The 18530-nt window shown below is 35.4% G+C and overlaps 1 protein-coding gene across 2 annotated transcripts; it reads left to right on the plus strand.

The window, feature by feature from the left end:
* The first annotated feature begins 3398 nt into the window (after positions 1-3398).
* Positions 3399-17391, plus strand: LOC127934714 (bile acid receptor-like). 2 transcript variants are annotated; one of them, XM_052532277.1, is made up of 10 exons: positions 3399-3529; positions 5404-5574; positions 7413-7790; positions 12153-12293; positions 12786-12922; positions 13367-13465; positions 13690-13789; positions 13992-14138; positions 16292-16405; positions 16727-17391. In XM_052532277.1, the coding sequence occupies exons 2-10, from the start codon at positions 5478-5480 to the stop codon at positions 16963-16965; spliced, it is 1452 nt and encodes a 483-aa protein (XP_052388237.1). In that variant the 5' UTR covers positions 3399-3529; positions 5404-5477; the 3' UTR covers positions 16966-17391. The 2 variants fall into 2 exon arrangements, with proteins under 2 accessions (XP_052388237.1, XP_052388238.1); XM_052532278.1 differs by lacking the exons at positions 3399-3529; positions 5404-5574 and adding an exon at positions 5868-6035.
* The last annotated feature ends 1139 nt before the right edge of the window (positions 17392-18530 follow it).

Raw genomic sequence — 18530 nt, forward strand, 5'->3', positions numbered from 1 at the left:
GGTTTCTGTCAGTTATGAGTAAACATCCCTCACGTTATCGCTATTCTATGTTCACAGCTGCATTTTACAATGTACCACAAATTAGCCAGACCACCCAAAGCTTTGTGAACTACTTGGCAACAAATATTCTCTTTATTGGGGCACGACATTGAAATGAAACACAAACACTTTGTCACAGAAAACTGAACAGTTTTCATAAAAAAGAAAAAAAAGAAAGAAAAAAGAGAGAGAAATACACTTTACAATCGGTCCAGTTAAATATTAACAAAATATAATAATAATACAAAAATTATAATAATCATATATTCTTAAAAAAACAATGATATTATTATTTTATAACAATGATATACTATTATACTGCTAAATATACAAACCTGACGGGCTGAGTTGTTTTATTACTATACTAGTTTAATAATATTTTGAATTATCTTTTATTGTTTTATTTTTTCAGTTGTGTTTTACTTTTAATAAACTGTTTAGTCTTTTTTTGTGCTTTTTGAAATTTTTATTAGTTTTATTTGTTAATTTATTTAATATTACTATTTAAGATTAATAAATAATTTAGTGCAGGTTTTAGTTCAGTTATATATTTATTTTTATTTTTCTTTCCAATTAGTAACTTGAACTTATTTCGATTAGTTGTCACGCAAGGCAACATTTGATTTTTTGTTTAGGATAAGTCAAATTGAATCTAAAATATTAAGAATATTAATTTTTTCCCCCCTTTTTATTTTAAGGAATTATTTTTTTTAAATCAGTTTTACTCACACTAAATTACCCTGATGGGTTGCCATTTTTTATTTAAAAAAATATATATATTTAACGATCCTCAAATTTTATTTTATCCAGTTTAAAAAGAACATTTAATGTTATTGCCATCATAAAATGTACACTCCAGTGCCAACATAATCAAGCATAAACTTTGTGTAGTTCTTATTCAGCCCCTCGAGTTGGTTGTAGACGTTGTTATGGTGTGTAATGGCATTTTTTGTGCCACAGTCCTTGGCAGCTCATGTTTAACATGCTGATATGAAGCCTCTTACCAGTTTGTACTACTGTTTGATGGTCTTATCTCTACATCTTGCTTTTATGATTTGATGTGTGGTTCTAAAACAGTAAGCACTTTTTATTTAAGGTTAACTACTAGATGTCAAAGAAAAGGGGCTTCAGGTGACAGCAACTCTCCATGAGCTTCTCCGAAATGCAATGTTTCATCTGTAATTACTCAGAATGTTTTAGATTTCAGACCTTTTAGTTTGCTTTGGCTTGGGTTTATCAAACCACATAGAGAAAGACTAAGCAGTGGACACTTAGACACCTCACTATGATGGTAAAATATATTGCAATATGACATTTCGTAAACAAATAATGGATGTCCTTTTAAAAAATGCACATACTGTAGTGCTGTGTGACCCACAAAATAGCTGAAGTGTTTGATAATAGTTTTTTTAATGGAGCCATGAACGTGTTCTTCTCACAAGGCCATCCATACCTCCCCCACCCTCCAAACTCAGCATGTCTGCTCCACAAACAGCCGCCAGCCTACGGCAAAGGTTTTGTTTATTTCAGAGTGCTGTATGTTGACTCTCAGAAGGGCCCTTTGTGGATGGAGCAACAGCCGGTAAATGATTAAGAGCTTGTTTTTAGATACATCTGCAATGAGACGCTGGTCTTCATCATGTTTTGGTCAAATTACATCTTTTAAGTGGGGTGTGACTCATGTAAATGTCATGGCATAGAGAATACATTATATCATCTATGCATTTTTACGTTGGGGAAAAATGGTGTAGGATTTTGAAACTATTTTCACTCAGAAATTGTGAGTGAAATTTCACAAATGATTACAAAGAAACAGCAAGTAAAACTGAATTTGACATGAAAATCTGAAGCAGACTGACTGAAAAAGTATTTACTTGTAAACTGTACTCCAATAATCTTTAACTTTGCAAAAACATTCTTATAGTGTTGTATTCATTTTTTCAACAAAATTAAACTAGGCTACTGTTTTAGAGGAGGAAATGGCAGGGGTTCTGTAAACAAACAAATTAAACATGCAATGTTCAATTTCAGTAAATTTTTTTTAAGTCTGTTACTAATCATTTGTATTCAGTTATAAAAAATTTAAATATTAATTAAGGTGTGTGTTTTTCCTCGATAGGTACAAGAGTTGATATTATTAGTATCAGTTATTGTGATGTGACGTGACGTATTTTTACACATACATTTTTTTATATATTGAAATTATAGTAATTAGCTTTTATTTTTATATATTTCAGTTTAAATTTAATTTATTTGTCAATATTTTTTTAATACTACTATTTAGATAGTTACTTCAGTTTTTGCTTATGTATTCCAAATAGTAATAATATATATATATATATATATATATATTAAAAAACAAAAGTATTTAGTAACCAAGGCAAAGTTTCTAGAATTATATAATGTTCTTTAGGTTTATTCATCTAGATATTTAAATAAAATTTTATTTGTTTTTTTTTCAGTGATTAAAAATATGTTTTTGTCAATTTTGTTTTTATTTATTTAGAGGATCCCACATAGCACAAAAAGTGCAAAACATTTTACGATTGCCAGTTCTACCCCCCTCCCCCCAAAAAATAAAAATTCATTAGAATGAACAAGTATTATAAGTTGTGTTATTACATTTTATAAATATTTATATATTACTATAACAATCATGAAGTATTACTAAAAATCCTTTACCGAATGAAGATTTTGAACCTTTTATCTAAAATAACATACTCTTACAATTTCAAAGTTAGGAACACAAATGAGACAATCATATCTTTTAACTGTTTATTTTGGGAGTTTCTTTAAGTAGCACTCTATGCAACAGATAATTTAAAGCTTAATTCTAGGAACTACCACTAATGTCAGCCTGCCATGTGTTGTAAAATGTGTCATCATCCCCGTTTATAACAACATGAGCCAGGTTGCAGGAACTGATTATTGGGCAATTCATCAGACCCTGAAGAAGGTTGCATTTCTTTTCAGCTCCACATTAAACACACTAATATCCCACTATATGTACTGTAACCAAAAGGCAATGCATAATTTTTGAACTAAACTAACAAAGATCAAGCTCATTATTCAAAGACAAGTATCAGATATCAAAGTTTTCAGTGATGAGCTAAAGCAGAGCTGGTGTATTTCTGTCCAAACGCTTTAAATCACACGAGAGACTAGCATCATTGAGTGTGCATCTTTGGGGAATGCATTGGGAAGAAGGGTGTGCTGTACTGATATCTCTTACTAAGGAGGTAATGCTGCATTTGTAGGCCTGTAAGCTAAAGTTTGGAGCTGATGTGAGAGGGAGGGATGGCTAGTTCTCATGAAGAGAAACAGATAGATAGTTTAATTAATAACCACTGTCCCGTTTCCCAATGACCCCATCCACTCAGAGAACTGTCTAGTTGCTGCACGGACTCTGCTTGATGTCAGTTTCCTAATACTGATGGCTTCAAATATCAAGACCCAGTCCAAGAGTGTGCAGAGTCTGTTAGAGTAATAGGTAAGAAAATTATATTTCTAATACGTTACTAAAATAAATCATTTTTTTATTACTGTTGGTGATCAGGGCAGGTGTGGAGACTTATTGATTTGGAATGGCGCTATGTTCTGGGGACCCTCCGTGTGTACTAGCATTTAGGCTCATGGGAAATTTTGGGCTGTACTAATTATAGAAAAAGTCTTATATGGGAATCTTGTTGTTGTGACTGATGTATCAATCAATATCGCTAACAACTGAGACCTGGTTTCATAGTAGTTCATAACACTGAGGTCTAACATATCCTTAATCACAACACTGTGACTTTTCTTAAAAGAACCGGTGTTTCCTCCTGTATTATTTATGATTAAGGTGGGAATGTCTTAAACTGCACTGTTGATAGAAAGAGAGCATTGCTGCTGTTTCTAGAATTGCTTTATACTGTTTCAAATAATGTAATGCAATTGTACATTTAGTATACTAAAAAAAGTCTGCTAAACTGGAACGATTAATATTGTACTTAATGCACTCTAATTGTGCAGAAGTAGTACTGATGTCCAGCTAAAGAAATTCTGAAGTACTGTATGATTGATTGTGCTAAAGTGGAACTATTGCAGGTATACTTCAGGTACAGTACACTATAAATATGTTGCATTTAAAGACCAATATTATTCAAAGATCACAAAATCTTCATCAGAAGATACTTTAAAACACATTTTAGGCTTAATAATAAGAAATGTGTATTGTGCACAAGTACTCCAGATAAAGTTTAATTATAATTTTTATATCAGTTTTGTCAGTAAATATGTTAATAGAAGTATGAAGGTGTTCAGGAACAGAAAAGGAGACACATGGATGCTGAGGACTAATATATGAACTTTTGAGAACAAACCTTCCATGAATGCATAATAATCTGAAAATGAATAATTCAGTTTGTTTTTTGTGGTGAATTAAATGAAAATGAATCATATATGTGGGTGATTAAATAAAACGTTCCATATATATATAAACATGCCATTGATGAGGCTTCACTTAATTTATATGATATGTGCATGAGTATGGAAAACACATTATAAAACATAACGGACTGCAGCCTATACCAAAAACACATCCATTATGTTTTATTTCCTGGAAAAAGTTCATTGTGTGTAATATATGGTTTCTTAAAGTATTAGTGCTGTGAAGTAAAGCAATTAAAACCCAGTTTCACTGTGCCAAAGCTGAAGTAATTAAAACCTTATTTAATGTTCTGGTGTTGTTGAAGTAATTTGACATTAGACTTCATTTTAGCACAGAATGATATAGACAAGCTCCCTCCATACCGGTTAGGTTTCAGAAACTAAAACTAAAGAGCTTGCTTGGTCTAAACTGGCATGTACAGAAACAATACATCTCAGATTACTGGATGAAATATTGTGGCATAATATCTAAACAGTTTGAATTATCTAAAAGGAGACTTTAGGTGTTTGAAAAAAATGGAAAAAGGAGACATCATGAAATCTAATGCCAGACTTTATAGTGTATGGAAAGAAACGGCTAGAGTTTTGACTGGAGCAAAGGTAACTGCTATCATCTATAGTATTTCATAGTTAAAAAAAAAAAAACACACAATAATTGGTTAGAATGCTATGTTCTAGTTTTATGACATGACTTCAGGACCTTGTCCTCCTAATCTCAAGGAAATCTAAATTGAACCGGAATGATATTGCTGTAATATAAAAGTTCACTTGTTATTATTATTTTTTTCTTTTTCTGAGAAGCAGTACTTAAATCAAAGTGTAACAATTTAAGGAACGTTTTTTACTGTATTGTGTCATTACCATATTGTTCCATAAAAACTGCCTATTTGTAAGTAAAAGACACCACTTCCTCCATTTGTTATTGTCTTGAAAACACAGGATTATCCCTTTCATCACTTCCATTCTGGACTGAGGGATCTTTGGGCAGTAAGACTCAACACACAGGCTTCTGAATGAATGAGTGGGTGGGCCATGACGTCAATGTGGTGGGACCTTTACAGATCCCACCCAGTGATGTGTTCCCCCTATCAGAGAGTTCACACTTTTTTGGTGAGTATATTTGAAATCACATTCATTTCTTTATTATGTTATGCTAATGCTATTTTGTCATGGTGGGTGATGATATAAGACTATGAGTCAGAAACTATGATATAAACTATATACTTTTTTTTATCTCATTAGCAGAAGCAAAAAAGTAAAACTGTCACCTTTAATTTTACAACCACGTGTCGGCATGTTTTGTCCTAGATGACATTTATAAAACATCCTGTAATGAGACAGGGAGTTGTGACCGTCAGGTTAATGAGCAACTATAGCAACCTTTGTTCACACTAGCATTTATGTATGAAGTATGAAGGTGTTCAGGAAGCATACTTTGTGAAAAGAGATACATAGACACAGGCTGAGGCATTGAAGATACAGCTGGATGTTTAGTAATCAATACAGCTAATGATCATCTGTACCCTTACTGGGTCGCACTGAAATGGCCATGGTTCAGGAGAAGGCTTCAGGTCAGTACCATCTCATGATACTGAAACAGTTTGTATATTATAGTATGTGTTATTGATTAAATTTAGTATAGATACAGTAGAAATGTTTTAAACATATTTTTTACTTTAAAGTTATTGAATTGCCAATGAGATATCAATGAGTCTTTCACAGTTCTGAAAAAGTTGTCACTGTTAACAAATGGACTACATTAGTTTTTTCATAATTGTTAATCATGAACACAAGTGGGAAAAGTGTGCATGACCTGATGGAGTTTGGCTTGAAACATGCAAATAACATAATATCAAAATATATAAAATTTTTAGTCACTTTTAGGTATTCTAAGTTTATTTCCAATGCCACTGCATTCTAAAATAGGTCAGAACATAGTTTATAATCCAATACGTAACAGAAAGTGCAAGTTAAGTTCTCAGCATTGCCACAAGAGGTGCTGTAGTGGATATTAGAGCAAAGAGTTTTCTTTTATGGTCAGTTTTCTCTTTTACGTCAACTAATGTCAATGTGGACAAACAATGTTGCTAAGCAAGTTGCAAGTCTACAAGTTTATAGGAACAAACAGATCGCAATGTAACAGAAGTGGCAACAGATCTTTTCTTCCATATTCTGTACATCCGAGAGAAATTACACTAAAAAAAATTCTAAATAAAAAAGGTTGTTTCACTGGAAGACCGAGTTATGACATTTCGATAAAAAATAACGAGCTCAAAATAAAAAAAGGATCAAGCATTGATGAGTCATTTACAGAAAGATCTATAAGATGCATTTAGAAAAAAATAGATGAATTTGCATTTTTATACTTTAACACCATGGGTATTTAAAGTCAAGTATAGTGCCCCCTGGAGTACAGATCAACACCATGACCAAGCACTTAAGTATGCATTTGTGTACTTGTGTAAAAGTATGTCTTTGGCCTTGTAAATAATAGAGACAAAAACAGTAAGTGAATGTCTTTAAACCTACCTCCCACTCTTTAGTCAAATTACAGTCAAATCTAAACTGTACAAAACTCCCTCAGACAGTAGTATTGTGTAAATCCAGAGTGTCCTTGGTTAATGATTTCTTTTTTATTATTTCTGGGTGTGTTCGACTTCTGTATTATGTACATTTCATACAGTCCACTGCTACTAGTTTGACAGGGGCTGCTTATGTTCCTAGATGGATTTTAATACTCACTAATGAGGTATTGGAGATCTTAATGGCCCTGATGATGTCTGCAAGGTAACAGTACCTTAGCGTGTTGTAGTATCTCTAATTGTTGTGTTGGCATAAGACCTATTAGCACAACGTGCTGGGCTAACAGTAAGGTGAACTTGAGCTTTGCATCTCCATGACACATGTAAACTGACATGCTCTGCTCACTCCTGCCATCTTCTCCTCAGATATTCTGGCAGAGCATACCAGTCCTTTGCTACAGGACCAGGAAGTCATGCCCTTCACCAGCTATCCCAGCATGCAGTACACCTCAGTGGAGCCCTCCATGTCATCACCATCATTCTACTCCAGTCAGCATTGCTACCCACAGTACAGTGGGGAGGAGTGGTACTCTCCCTCCGCCGTGTTTGAGATGAGGAAAGGACCGTTGGAGGGGGGCTTTGATAATGAGCTGGATGAGTCTTGCCCTGTTGTCCCAACTGTGTGTAAAAGGTCCAGACACGCAGCCCACCCTGGAAGGAGCAAAGGCGAGGAACTGTGTGTGGTCTGTGGAGATAAAGCATCAGGGTATCACTACAATGCGCTCACATGTGAAGGATGTAAAGGTGAATCCCATAATTTACAGTATTTTTCAGTCATGAAAACATGTATTTCTGAACAAGGTTTTAGTAGGGTCAGGAACAGAATCTGTTCTGTAAAAAAAAAAAAAAAAAAAATTCAACGAATTCAACAATGAATCTTATAAGCTGATTCTTTTTGGGAATCAAAACCTTACAGAATGACCAGTAGTTGATTTACATAAGAAATTAATCTTTGTGGATATTTTACTGAATCATACAGCATGACAATGAATCTAATTTGTTGAATGCTTTCAGTGAATTAAAAAATTCATACAGATTGAACAGTGCAGACTGATTCCCAAACAAATATATTTTAAGAGCACTTCCTTGTAGTGAATCAAATCCATACAATGCGACCATTGTAGCATGATTCACGAATAGTTGACTCTAATGAGTCAGCTCTTTTTAGTGAATTAAAAAATACAGCGCAATCCGTGCATCCTTACCAAAAAAGAAGTTTACTTCAAGTTTATTTCATTAAGTATACTTAAGTAAAGTTCAAGTATATTTTAAAGTATACTTTATGTTGTAAGTATTTTCTAGTATAGTCTTATATTTTCTTTAAGTGAACTTTACATCACACTTTAAGTATTGCTATGTCCCTATTTAGGTATTAATCATTATCCATTTTGTTATATAAATATCTGAACATACAAAACATCAAAATAAAGAATAAAAAGCTCTGCGTAGGTCGACATTTCATTCCATAACGTTACACAGTTTTGTTGATGTTTTATGTCTTATGATCATGTTAGATTACAAGTGGAAGCATCTGTGTTTCGGTTTCTTCTTTGGAAATTCTTTACACTAGATGAGTAATAGCGCCCCCTACAGTATAACAATGAAAACACGGATTCCCAGAGCACAAGTATAGCTCAAGTTCAAGTTCAAGTTCAAGTTCCTTTATTTATACCCGAAGGTAGATTTAGTTTGCAGTAGAGTCCTCATACACACATATGAAACAGACCACATATCACACATAATCAAAAACTACAGCATCAAAAAGTTATTATCGGTCCAGAATAAATAATACATACATAAAAACGAAGAGAGAGAGAAACAAAATATATATATATATATGTATTAATATTAATAATAACAATAATAATAATAATTATAATTAATTTCAGTAGTCTCCACATACAAAAAATACATAAAAACCAAGTACACTATAAGCTATAACCTATTCCTCAAAGTAATGGCTGCAGGAACAAAACTGTTTTTGTGTCTTTTTGTTCTAAACCTGGGGATTATAAACCTACGCTCAAATATATAGACTAAGGGCCCTATCTTGCACCCAGCGCAATTGACTTTGTACACCGACGCATGTGTCATTCCTATTTTGCACCCGCGCAAAGCGCGCTTTTCCCTCCACAGAAGCACGTCGCTAAACTAGTGAATGAACTTGCGCTCCCTGGGCGGTTCAGCGCAAAAAAGGAGGCGTGTTCCGGCGCAAACAATCCCTGGTGCTATTTTGCTGTACCATTAAACAATTGCGCCACTGACCAGAAAAAACCTAGTCTAAAGTCAGTGGCGCGTTGCGCGTTGTTCATTATGCTATTTTAAGGGCGCATGCTTGACCATAATGTATAGCGTGCACAACGCGCATACACTTTGCTCATGTAATCTACACAGATGCAACAGTTATTTTTGCAAATCATAAATTGTTACACTTAAAAAAAAATATTAACACATGAGATGACGGAAATCATTGTGGTGTGCCACGAAGATGTGAAAAAATAGGCATAAATCTAGCTTACAAATTATTCAGGCTAATTGTAGTAATTAAGGATCAGACCTGTTTGAGGTCATGTATTTAAGGACATCTGACAAATTGGTTTGTCCGTCAAGAACCAGGAAAAAAAAAAAAATCGATGAAACAATTGTGGCTATTTCCTCCCACGACTGTTTAACCGACGCTATTTTGGGTGGGTTTCTCCCATCCTCATACAACACAACTTCTCTGTCTTTCATTGCTCTTACAAGAACATCAGTCTCCTCGGCTGTGAACCGCTCCTGGCGTGCGCCTGGTAAATACGCCATAATAATAGCAATCCATAATGGAACTTGCGCACCTGCTTTTAAAGGGAATGTTGGATGACGCTCTGATTGGTTTATTTCACGTTACGCCCAAACCACACCTATGAATAATGAAGCTACTTCAGACCAACCCATTTTAGATTTGCGCCGGGCGCAAGATCCATTTATCCCGCCGGGAAAATAGCAACAGCGCCGAGACCCGCCCACAAACTTACTTGCGCTTCGCGCTTTGACACTTGCGTTTCAGATCGTTAAAATAGGGCCCTAAGTATAAGTAAATATAAATAAGTCCCTTTCAACACGAACGTGGTTATTTAAAAAAATACAGCTTTTTCTATGCAGTTTGGCCATTCGTCCACACGGAATGCATCACCAGGTCACTGAAACCGAACATTTTTGAAAACGCCTGCCAGGATAAAGTCTTGCAAGAACTCTGGTTGCAGTGTTATCTGCAAAACTTGTGTTTTTGGCTTGTGACGTTGGAGCCAGCCTACTGGAAACATTTCCAGGCTTCTGATTGGCCAACGTCACGTTTTCATGTGGACAGAGATTTTTTTTTTTAAACAGAAAAAGGAAAAACTCAGTTTATAAAAATACTCATGTACGTGTGAACATGGCCTAAGTCTAGTATACTTAAATGTAATTTTAAGTATATTTCTGAGAAGTACAATAAAGCACATTTGTATAGAAGTATACTAATAGCACACTTAAAAAAAAAGCTTATTTTTGTAAGGAGAGTCTGATTCCCAAACAAATTTCACTAATGAGTCTTTTTAGTGAATCAAACAGATAGAGTTTACAACTATATATGTAAGATCAGTATACTTCCTGAAAAGTTTATATGACAACATATATAGTTAAAATAGTATAAAAATAGCAAATTAAATGTTGAAATGTGTTAAAATTTTGTTTTGGTGTTGTACATTTTTAGCAAATTATTGGATTGCATATATAACAGGTCTAATAAGACATTCAAAGTCATATATATATATATATATATATATATATATATATATATATATATATAATAACAATTTAAAGCTGCATCTTTGTTCTGTGAACTCTTTGTTCACCCTTGAACTTTCATAGATCTCATAGTGTGCCTGGTCTTACATTGTATCCATGGCTACATAGCTTATGAAGGACGTAATTATTGACATGGAATCCCATGCGTCAAATTTAGCTCATTGGAAAATCATTGGCTGAATGACTGTAAGTGTAATTCCACCTGTGCATGGACAATGTCCAAAGGGCAGATGCTGGGCTATGTGTCCCAAGTCCCACAGACTTGGCTGGGTTCGGTGCTCCTTCACGTTCAGTTTGGATTGGGTTCCCTCTCAGCTTTCTGCTGAATAATGATGTAGGCAACCAGAGCCACATGCCACCATGCAAAGTTAATGTGTGTCATTGTGCTCATGCTGGAATAATTACCTGTTCCAAAAACAACTGCACATGTTTGTCTGCTGCCTAGAACTGAAAATCAAGCATCCAAGGGTATCAGTATTACAGTACAGAACGTAATGTCTTAAACATTACACCATATGTTACATGGGCTGCAATGAACCTATTCCTTGATCTGTGTTTACAAAGTGGCCTTCTTGTTTCTCCTAATAGTTTAGACTTGTATGGTGGCCACAGTTGCTTCTATTTTTCTTTATTATGGTTTTCAGAATTAGAGAATAGTTTGATTATAATCCCTGTAATGCTTTGGCAATACTGTACCTACAAAGTAAGTCATGCAAATAAAGCAATTTGAATTTGAATGGTTATGGAGAAAATAATTAAGCAATGAAATCTGCTCCTGAATGCCTATAATGTCTATTCTTGCCATCTGATCTGCCACTCTCTGTGTCACTCACAAAAATGGCTGTTCTGATAAGGGTGCAATGCTAAATGACAGTGCAAAAAAAAAAAACAAAGCTAAATGTCAATAATAAAATGCAAATTTGATCCACGTAAAACGATTAATAATGTGAAACAGTTGGGGGGGGGGGGGGGGGGGTAGGTTGGGTTGACCTAGGCTACATAAAATGCAACTAAATTCAAGAGACATTTTTTTTAATGTTTTTCTGTGTAACCTATGTTAGAAATGCATACTGTTTGGGCTTTGCAGTTCGTGGTAATATTAATACATTTCTATGTTTTGTCACTTTTAGCTTTAGCAGTTTTTTCTGTGTTGGGTCACTACATGACATTCTATCAAAAATCTGGATCCCGCTGGAACATTATAGTGTACTATATGTGAAATGTGTGGCATTTTGAACATTTTCAGTTATTCGGTTGTTGATGCTGTGCTATTCCTTCCAGGTTTCTTCAGAAGAAGCATCACAAAGAATGCTGTATATAAATGCAAGAGTGGAGGAAACTGTGAGATGGACATGTACATGCGCAGGAAATGCCAAGAGTGTCGACTCAGGAAATGCAAAGAGATGGGCATGCTGGCAGAGTGTGAGTAAGAACACTGCAAACATTGTAAAACGTATTCCTGTTCAACTAATATAACCCGAGAGTCACGCATATTGTGAAATCAGATGAGACACTATAAACTCTAGAACAGCAGTTTTCAATAAAAGTTATTAACTGGAATAGTAAAAAAAAATACTTAATTTATTTTTCAACGAGAATGTAACTAGCTGTTTTTTGGGGGGGCAATAAATTATATCAGATGGTTTGTGTTCAAATAATATTGATTTACTTGAGATTAGACTGTGGAAGAAAGGAAGAAGCTGTATTTTCTAAGCTTCTGTTGCTCATGAATAATGTATTGAGATTTACTTCTATATTGCTGAAAGAGATAAAATATAACAATTTTATTGTTTCCAATACTAATTCTTGTAGCACAAAACAGAGTCCAAAATATGTTGTGCATACAGTAAACCTTATAGAAAAATAGTTTGCATTTAAATAGTCAATCTGTCCAATATGTATTTGCATCCTCAGGCTTGTTAACTGAAATTCAGTGCAAATCCAAAAGGCTGAGGAAAAACACCAAGGCCTCATCTGACGAAAGTACAGGGGATGATGTTGGTGACAGTCGAGATGCTAAACAAGTTGTATCTACCACTAAACCCTCCAAGGTAAGAACACAGGTGCTGTCTAATTGGCTGATTATTATAATTTTCTAGAAAATCTCCACTTTCAAAACAAACAAAAATACTGTAATTTTTTTTTTTTTTTAATGTTCAGTTTTTCAGTTTTCATGGCGCTGTGCTAACGTATAATGTTTCAGGCATAATTGCAAACTAACTTTTTATTTAAGTGCTATCAAAGTTTAAAGGTCAACCTCGATTCTCTTTACCATTGTTCTTCTCACTTTTGCTCACATATACGGTTACTTTTAAAAGATTATTTTATGAAGAAGGTTGTAAAATTGCTGTGCAGGATCAAAAGTTGTCTAGTTATGAAAGAATTACACCACTAATCTTTATTTCTTATTCCACATAGCTGGATGGTCCATGATCCAAATGCCTCCAAATCCAGTTTTATAAATGTATGATTTTTGGCACATTTTCTCATTTCAGGAGAATATAGAACTGAGCCAAGACCAGCAGGCTTTAATAAGTTATGTAGTTGACGCTCACAACAAACATCGCATCCCTCAGGATATGGCGAGAAAACTGGTATGTCTTCTCAAAAAAAAAACCAAAAAAACTTTTAAATCTTATTTTACTTTTTATGATTCTTTAATACACAAAACATCCAAATACTACTGTTGAAAGTCAATTTACAACTTGGCCTGTTCTTATCGCTGTTAAATCATTACATAACTGAGGTTATCACCACCCCAATGTCACAAAACAGTGGCTTATTTGCATGATTTTTCCTCCTTCTATCCTGTCCAAAGCTACAAGAACAATTTAACGCAGAAGAAAACTTCCTTCTACTGACTGAAATGGCTACTAGTCATGTTCAGGTGCTGGTTGAGTTCACAAAAAATATACCAGGTAATGTTTTTCAAATTCTAGATTAGCTATTTCTATTGCAATTTCAATACCACTTGTTTAAAAATAAAATACAATTAAATCACATAAGTTCAAGAAATGGTCATGTGACACTTTTTATATGACAGTGATGTGAAGAGGAGAATGCACTAACTCCAGTCCTCCAGTCCAAACATGCTTACCGGGGTTCTTGTATTCTGAGCAGGTTTTCAATCTCTGGATCATGAAGATCAGATCGCTTTATTAAAAGGTTCTGCCGTAGAGGCAATGTTTCTGCGTTCAGCCCAGGTCTTCTCCAAGAAGCTGCCCAACGGACACACAGAGGTACTAGAAGACAGGATCAGACAGAGTGGTGAGTTCATTATTTGGATTGCAGCATAATTTACAGCGCGACTCATGACCTTTATCTGCTTTTATGGCACGTTCAAATGAATGATGGCTCTGGGATTGGGTTTCAATCTTGTATGCCACATACTTGTTGAGATCCTCAGAGCCCAGAACAAAGTCCATAAAGTTCACTAGGCACGTTACATTAATAATGTATGTGTCCGCCCTAAATAACGACAGGAAATTTGCCATCTTGAAAATCCCGTGGTGTACATTACATGAGTAAAAGGACACTAAAGTCCAACTAGTTTCGGTTTCACAGAAGTCTAAGCACTGGATGACTGCCAGGAACAGCACAAAGAGGAAAGCCCTCATATAGCTGGACAATATTATATCTTCTGCTTTTGCTTTATGACATCTTTTTTGTAGAAGAGATGTGGTTAAAGAAGGATGCATGATCAATTCGGTCTCTTAAAAGCATCGCAATACAGCCCTCCTACGGTGCACACTGAATCACCTTTATTTCAAAATTGCTTTCAGCCTCTCAATATTTGAAAAGCCGTGACGGACCATCCAGTCAGTAATATTTCTAAACAGGCAGATAAATGCAGACTGTTTGAGTCCATCACTCTTCTTCTCTGCAGTATGGGCTCGGGAATATTCACGCAAAAGGCCAGTGTGGGAGAAATAGACACACTGTCTAAAGAGGCTATTGTTCTCTATCTAAACATCGAGAGGCCTATTGTCCCACTCTCTGGCTCTCAGCACCTCTGACATTACTCTGGCATGAAGCCTTCGTGATGTGTCTGTTTTTCAGTTATTTTTTTTTGCTCCCTTCTTTTTTTGGAAAGTTATGACAAAGGTTATCCTTTCATCTGAAGGGAAATTAATGAAACTGTGAACGGAGTCCACATGCTGCAATCATTCTCTCTATCAGTGGTGGTGACTGTTTGTACCTATATACTGAGTTTTTGAAGAGTTTTTTCCACTCTAGTGGCAATGTTTTTCTTTCATATAAACATTATGGTAAGCTGAGCTAAGAAATTTTCCCTACTGATGTCTTCAGTGTGTCATCTCCCACTGAGGGATTCCCTGATTGGTCGGTCTGTAAACCAAACCCTTATGGCTCTTCACACCGAATGCTTTACATCAGAAAAGAGCTCTCAGCTCACATAGCCAGTAAAGTATGATAATTATATCAATGATAATGATAAAGACAAAGGCCTCACACAAAACAGGAAAGCCCTTCAAAGACAGGCTTCAAATGAACTGCTGTTACTGGGATTTCCACTGAATGTGGAAACGCAACAGCTGTGGGGATCCGAGGCCAGAATCAGATCAGCTCTGACCTAACAGACAATAGAAAGCAAGAAGGTCACGACCCCTGATGATCTACCATTGCACACTGAGGGACTTTCAGAAAGTCTCTTCCAAAGCAGACAGTGAATACACAGCAAAATCATCTTCTTAAGATATATTTTGTCTCGTTTCTCATTTTTGTCCAGTGAGAATATATCTGTTCCCTAAAAAAGATGAATTTACTTGTGCAAGATATGAACAGTGTTCTTTAAAAGTGTATTTTAAATACATTTTCTCACATCACTGGCAAATTCATGAAAAAAAAAACAATCTTTCACAATTTTGCTTAATTTATTCTAGTTTTAAGGAGGTTTAGATTTTTTTTTTCCCTGAGGCAACAAGATGAAAGTAGATTAAAAAGAGCATTATTTAAAATGCAATATGCCTACATTTTATATAATGGATGGAAAGATTCTTTCAAAGAGGAAATTGTGTGATTTAGTGAATTCATAGGACACTCCTAGTCACTTTTAAAAATAGGAAACACCGCCACCCTGAGGCCTCAGAATAATATAGGCCAGTTATAAAAACACACTTCATTTCAAACATTCAACAAAGACATTTTACTACTGAATACTTGACGGGTGCCTATAAGATTTATTTATTGAAGCTCAAACGGAATTTATGGAAGTAAGATTACAGTGCATTATGTAATGTGAGCTTTAGTCTAGTAAAGAAGGCATGGCATTTAACTTTAAATCATAGCTGGAATGTAAATGTGTGCCTTGGTCTCTTGGCTTCAAAGAATTATGTTTCGAAAGTGGTTACAGGTGGTAATAAATGACTATATCTATATGAAAATCGTTATTTCCTCCACAGGGATATCTGAAGAGTTTATCACACCCATGTTTAACTTCTATAAAAGCATTGGGGAGCTACAGATGATGCAAGAGGAACATGCTCTCCTCACTGCTATCACAATCCTCTCACCAGGTGAGATGCCATCTGTCACCTAATGTTTTAACATTTCAGAATGCGGATCATTTTATTTTTATTTTTTATACATTTTATACATAAGTCTCTAACGCTCACCAAGGCTAAAGCATCATGTGATGGAAACATTTTATCCCATTTAAAACCCAGTTTTGGTTTTTATGAAATCAGTTTGAACTGTTCAAATAATAAGGTATATGGTTAATGATTAATGGAGGTCACAACTGAAAAGCGCATTTTTGTCTATGTTTCATGCTTCAGAAGGCCATAACGAAATCAAATTGGTTTCATGTGACTGAATCTGTTCTTTCTAAACAACAGACAGACCATATGTAAAGGACCAGGAGGCAGTAGAGCGTCTGCAGGAGCCAATGTTGGAGGTGCTGAGGAAGGTCTGTAAACTACAGCACCCCCACGAACCCCAGCACTTTGCACGGCTTCTCGGTCGTCTGACTGAGCTTCGCACCCTCAACCACCACCACGCTGAAGTGCTGGAGTCGTGGCGCATGAGCGACCACAAGTTCACCCCACTCCTCTGTGAGATCTGGGACGTTCAGTGACTTTGTGGAAGAGAAAATTTACACAAAATGGGGAAGTGAAGGAGAAATGCCAGAGACTTTTACTAAGCTGCCAAAGAGAGGAGTTCACACACTTTTCAGAGAAGAGGACTGTTAAAGTATGTAATGTAAACATAATATATTGTCAAACTTCATGTAAGATTTTAAAGACATTATCAGCTCTTCAAGAAAAGACTGATGTACACATTTTTATATTGTAATACCTTTGAAAATGTTTTCCTGGCCTTTGCTACTTGGCAACTTTGTTTTAAATCTGCTTTCTTTCATCTGGAAATTTTGTGGCTTTTTACATTTTATGTCTGTTTGTGTTTTGTCTGAAAATATTTTAAGATTCTCAAAATCTGTAGCCTACTGCCTGACCTGTGGTCACTCTTGTTTTGTGCCCAAATATATGTGTTTATCAGTAAACTGCATTGTGAAATTATTTATAAACAGTATATTTAGTATAACAGGCTAAATATTAAGAGGACACTTGAACAACAGGCCAAACCATGGGCATTAAATGAATAGTTCACCCAATAATGAAAATTGGCTGCAAATGTATTCACCTTCAGGCTATCTAGGAAGTAAATGATTTTGTTTCCTCATCTGAACACATTTGAAGAAATTTAGCATTACATCACTTACTCACCTCTGCAAACTGCTGATAAAATCATCACAATGATACATAAGGAACAGGGGCGGATCTACCGGGGTGGCATGGGGTGGCAAATGCCACCCTAGAAGAAAGCCTTGCCACCCCTGCTAGCAGCAACGAATTAAAAGTTATGGCCAATTAAAAAATTTACAAGCACAAATCTCCATTGGCCGACTGCAGTGAATGCAGCAGCGCGAGAGGGCGCCAGAGCGGCAAGAGACTGGTTTGTTTGGAAAACAAACAAAAAAAAAGTGCGCGCGAAGCGAGGGAACCAGCCGCAAGGAGACACATGAGGACAGTGGTAAAATGGATTATCAATCTATCAAGAAATTAAGCTATAATGAAAGCACAGTGCTAGCCTAGTTGTGTAGTCTAATACATGATACACTTTTAAAAAGCGTGAGGATACGTAACAACTTCGTTTTGTCAGAAATTTCACACTTTCATTCATAAATTCACCCCGTCTGTGTTTGCGAAGCGACGGGGATTCAGTCACAAATGAACTTGCTGTATAAAGCAGAACGTCACGGAATTCGGACATTTTTGAAGGAATAAATCTAAAGTAGGCTGTACATTTAATCAAATCTCGATATGGACTATGAGAATGAGCTCCTTTTACATTATACTCCTCTACGTCCGCTACGTTCTCAAAACTCAGGCAATTTGATAATACCTAGATAATCAAAATCAACTGCGGGTGGCAGGTCCTTTTCCTATTTGGCGCCTAAACTCTGGAATAACCTACCTAAAATTGTTCGGGAGGCAGACACACTCTTGCAGTTTAAATCTAGATTAAAGACCCATCTCTTTAAAGGGGGGGTGAAATGCTATTTAATGCATACTGAGTTTTTTACACTGTTAAAGAGTTGGATTCCCATGCTAAACATGGACAAAAAAATTTCAAAAATTA

This window comes from Carassius gibelio, chromosome A18 (assembly GCF_023724105.1).
Source record: "Carassius gibelio isolate Cgi1373 ecotype wild population from Czech Republic chromosome A18, carGib1.2-hapl.c, whole genome shotgun sequence".
Classification (NCBI taxonomy): Eukaryota; Metazoa; Chordata; class Actinopteri; order Cypriniformes; family Cyprinidae; genus Carassius; species Carassius gibelio.

Bases quoted from the DNA above. Each gene is read 5' to 3' on its own strand.
- LOC127934714 (XM_052532277.1), top strand. From the start codon at position 5,478: ATGAATGAGTGGGTGGGCCATGACGTCAATGTGGTGGGACCTTTACAG. The intron at 14,139-16,291 runs GTGAGTTCATTA...TTTCCTCCACAG, and splicing joins AGACAGGATCAGACAGAGTG to GGATATCTGAAGAGTTTATC. The intron at 16,406-16,726 runs GTGAGATGCCAT...TCTAAACAACAG, and splicing joins TATCACAATCCTCTCACCAG to ACAGACCATATGTAAAGGAC.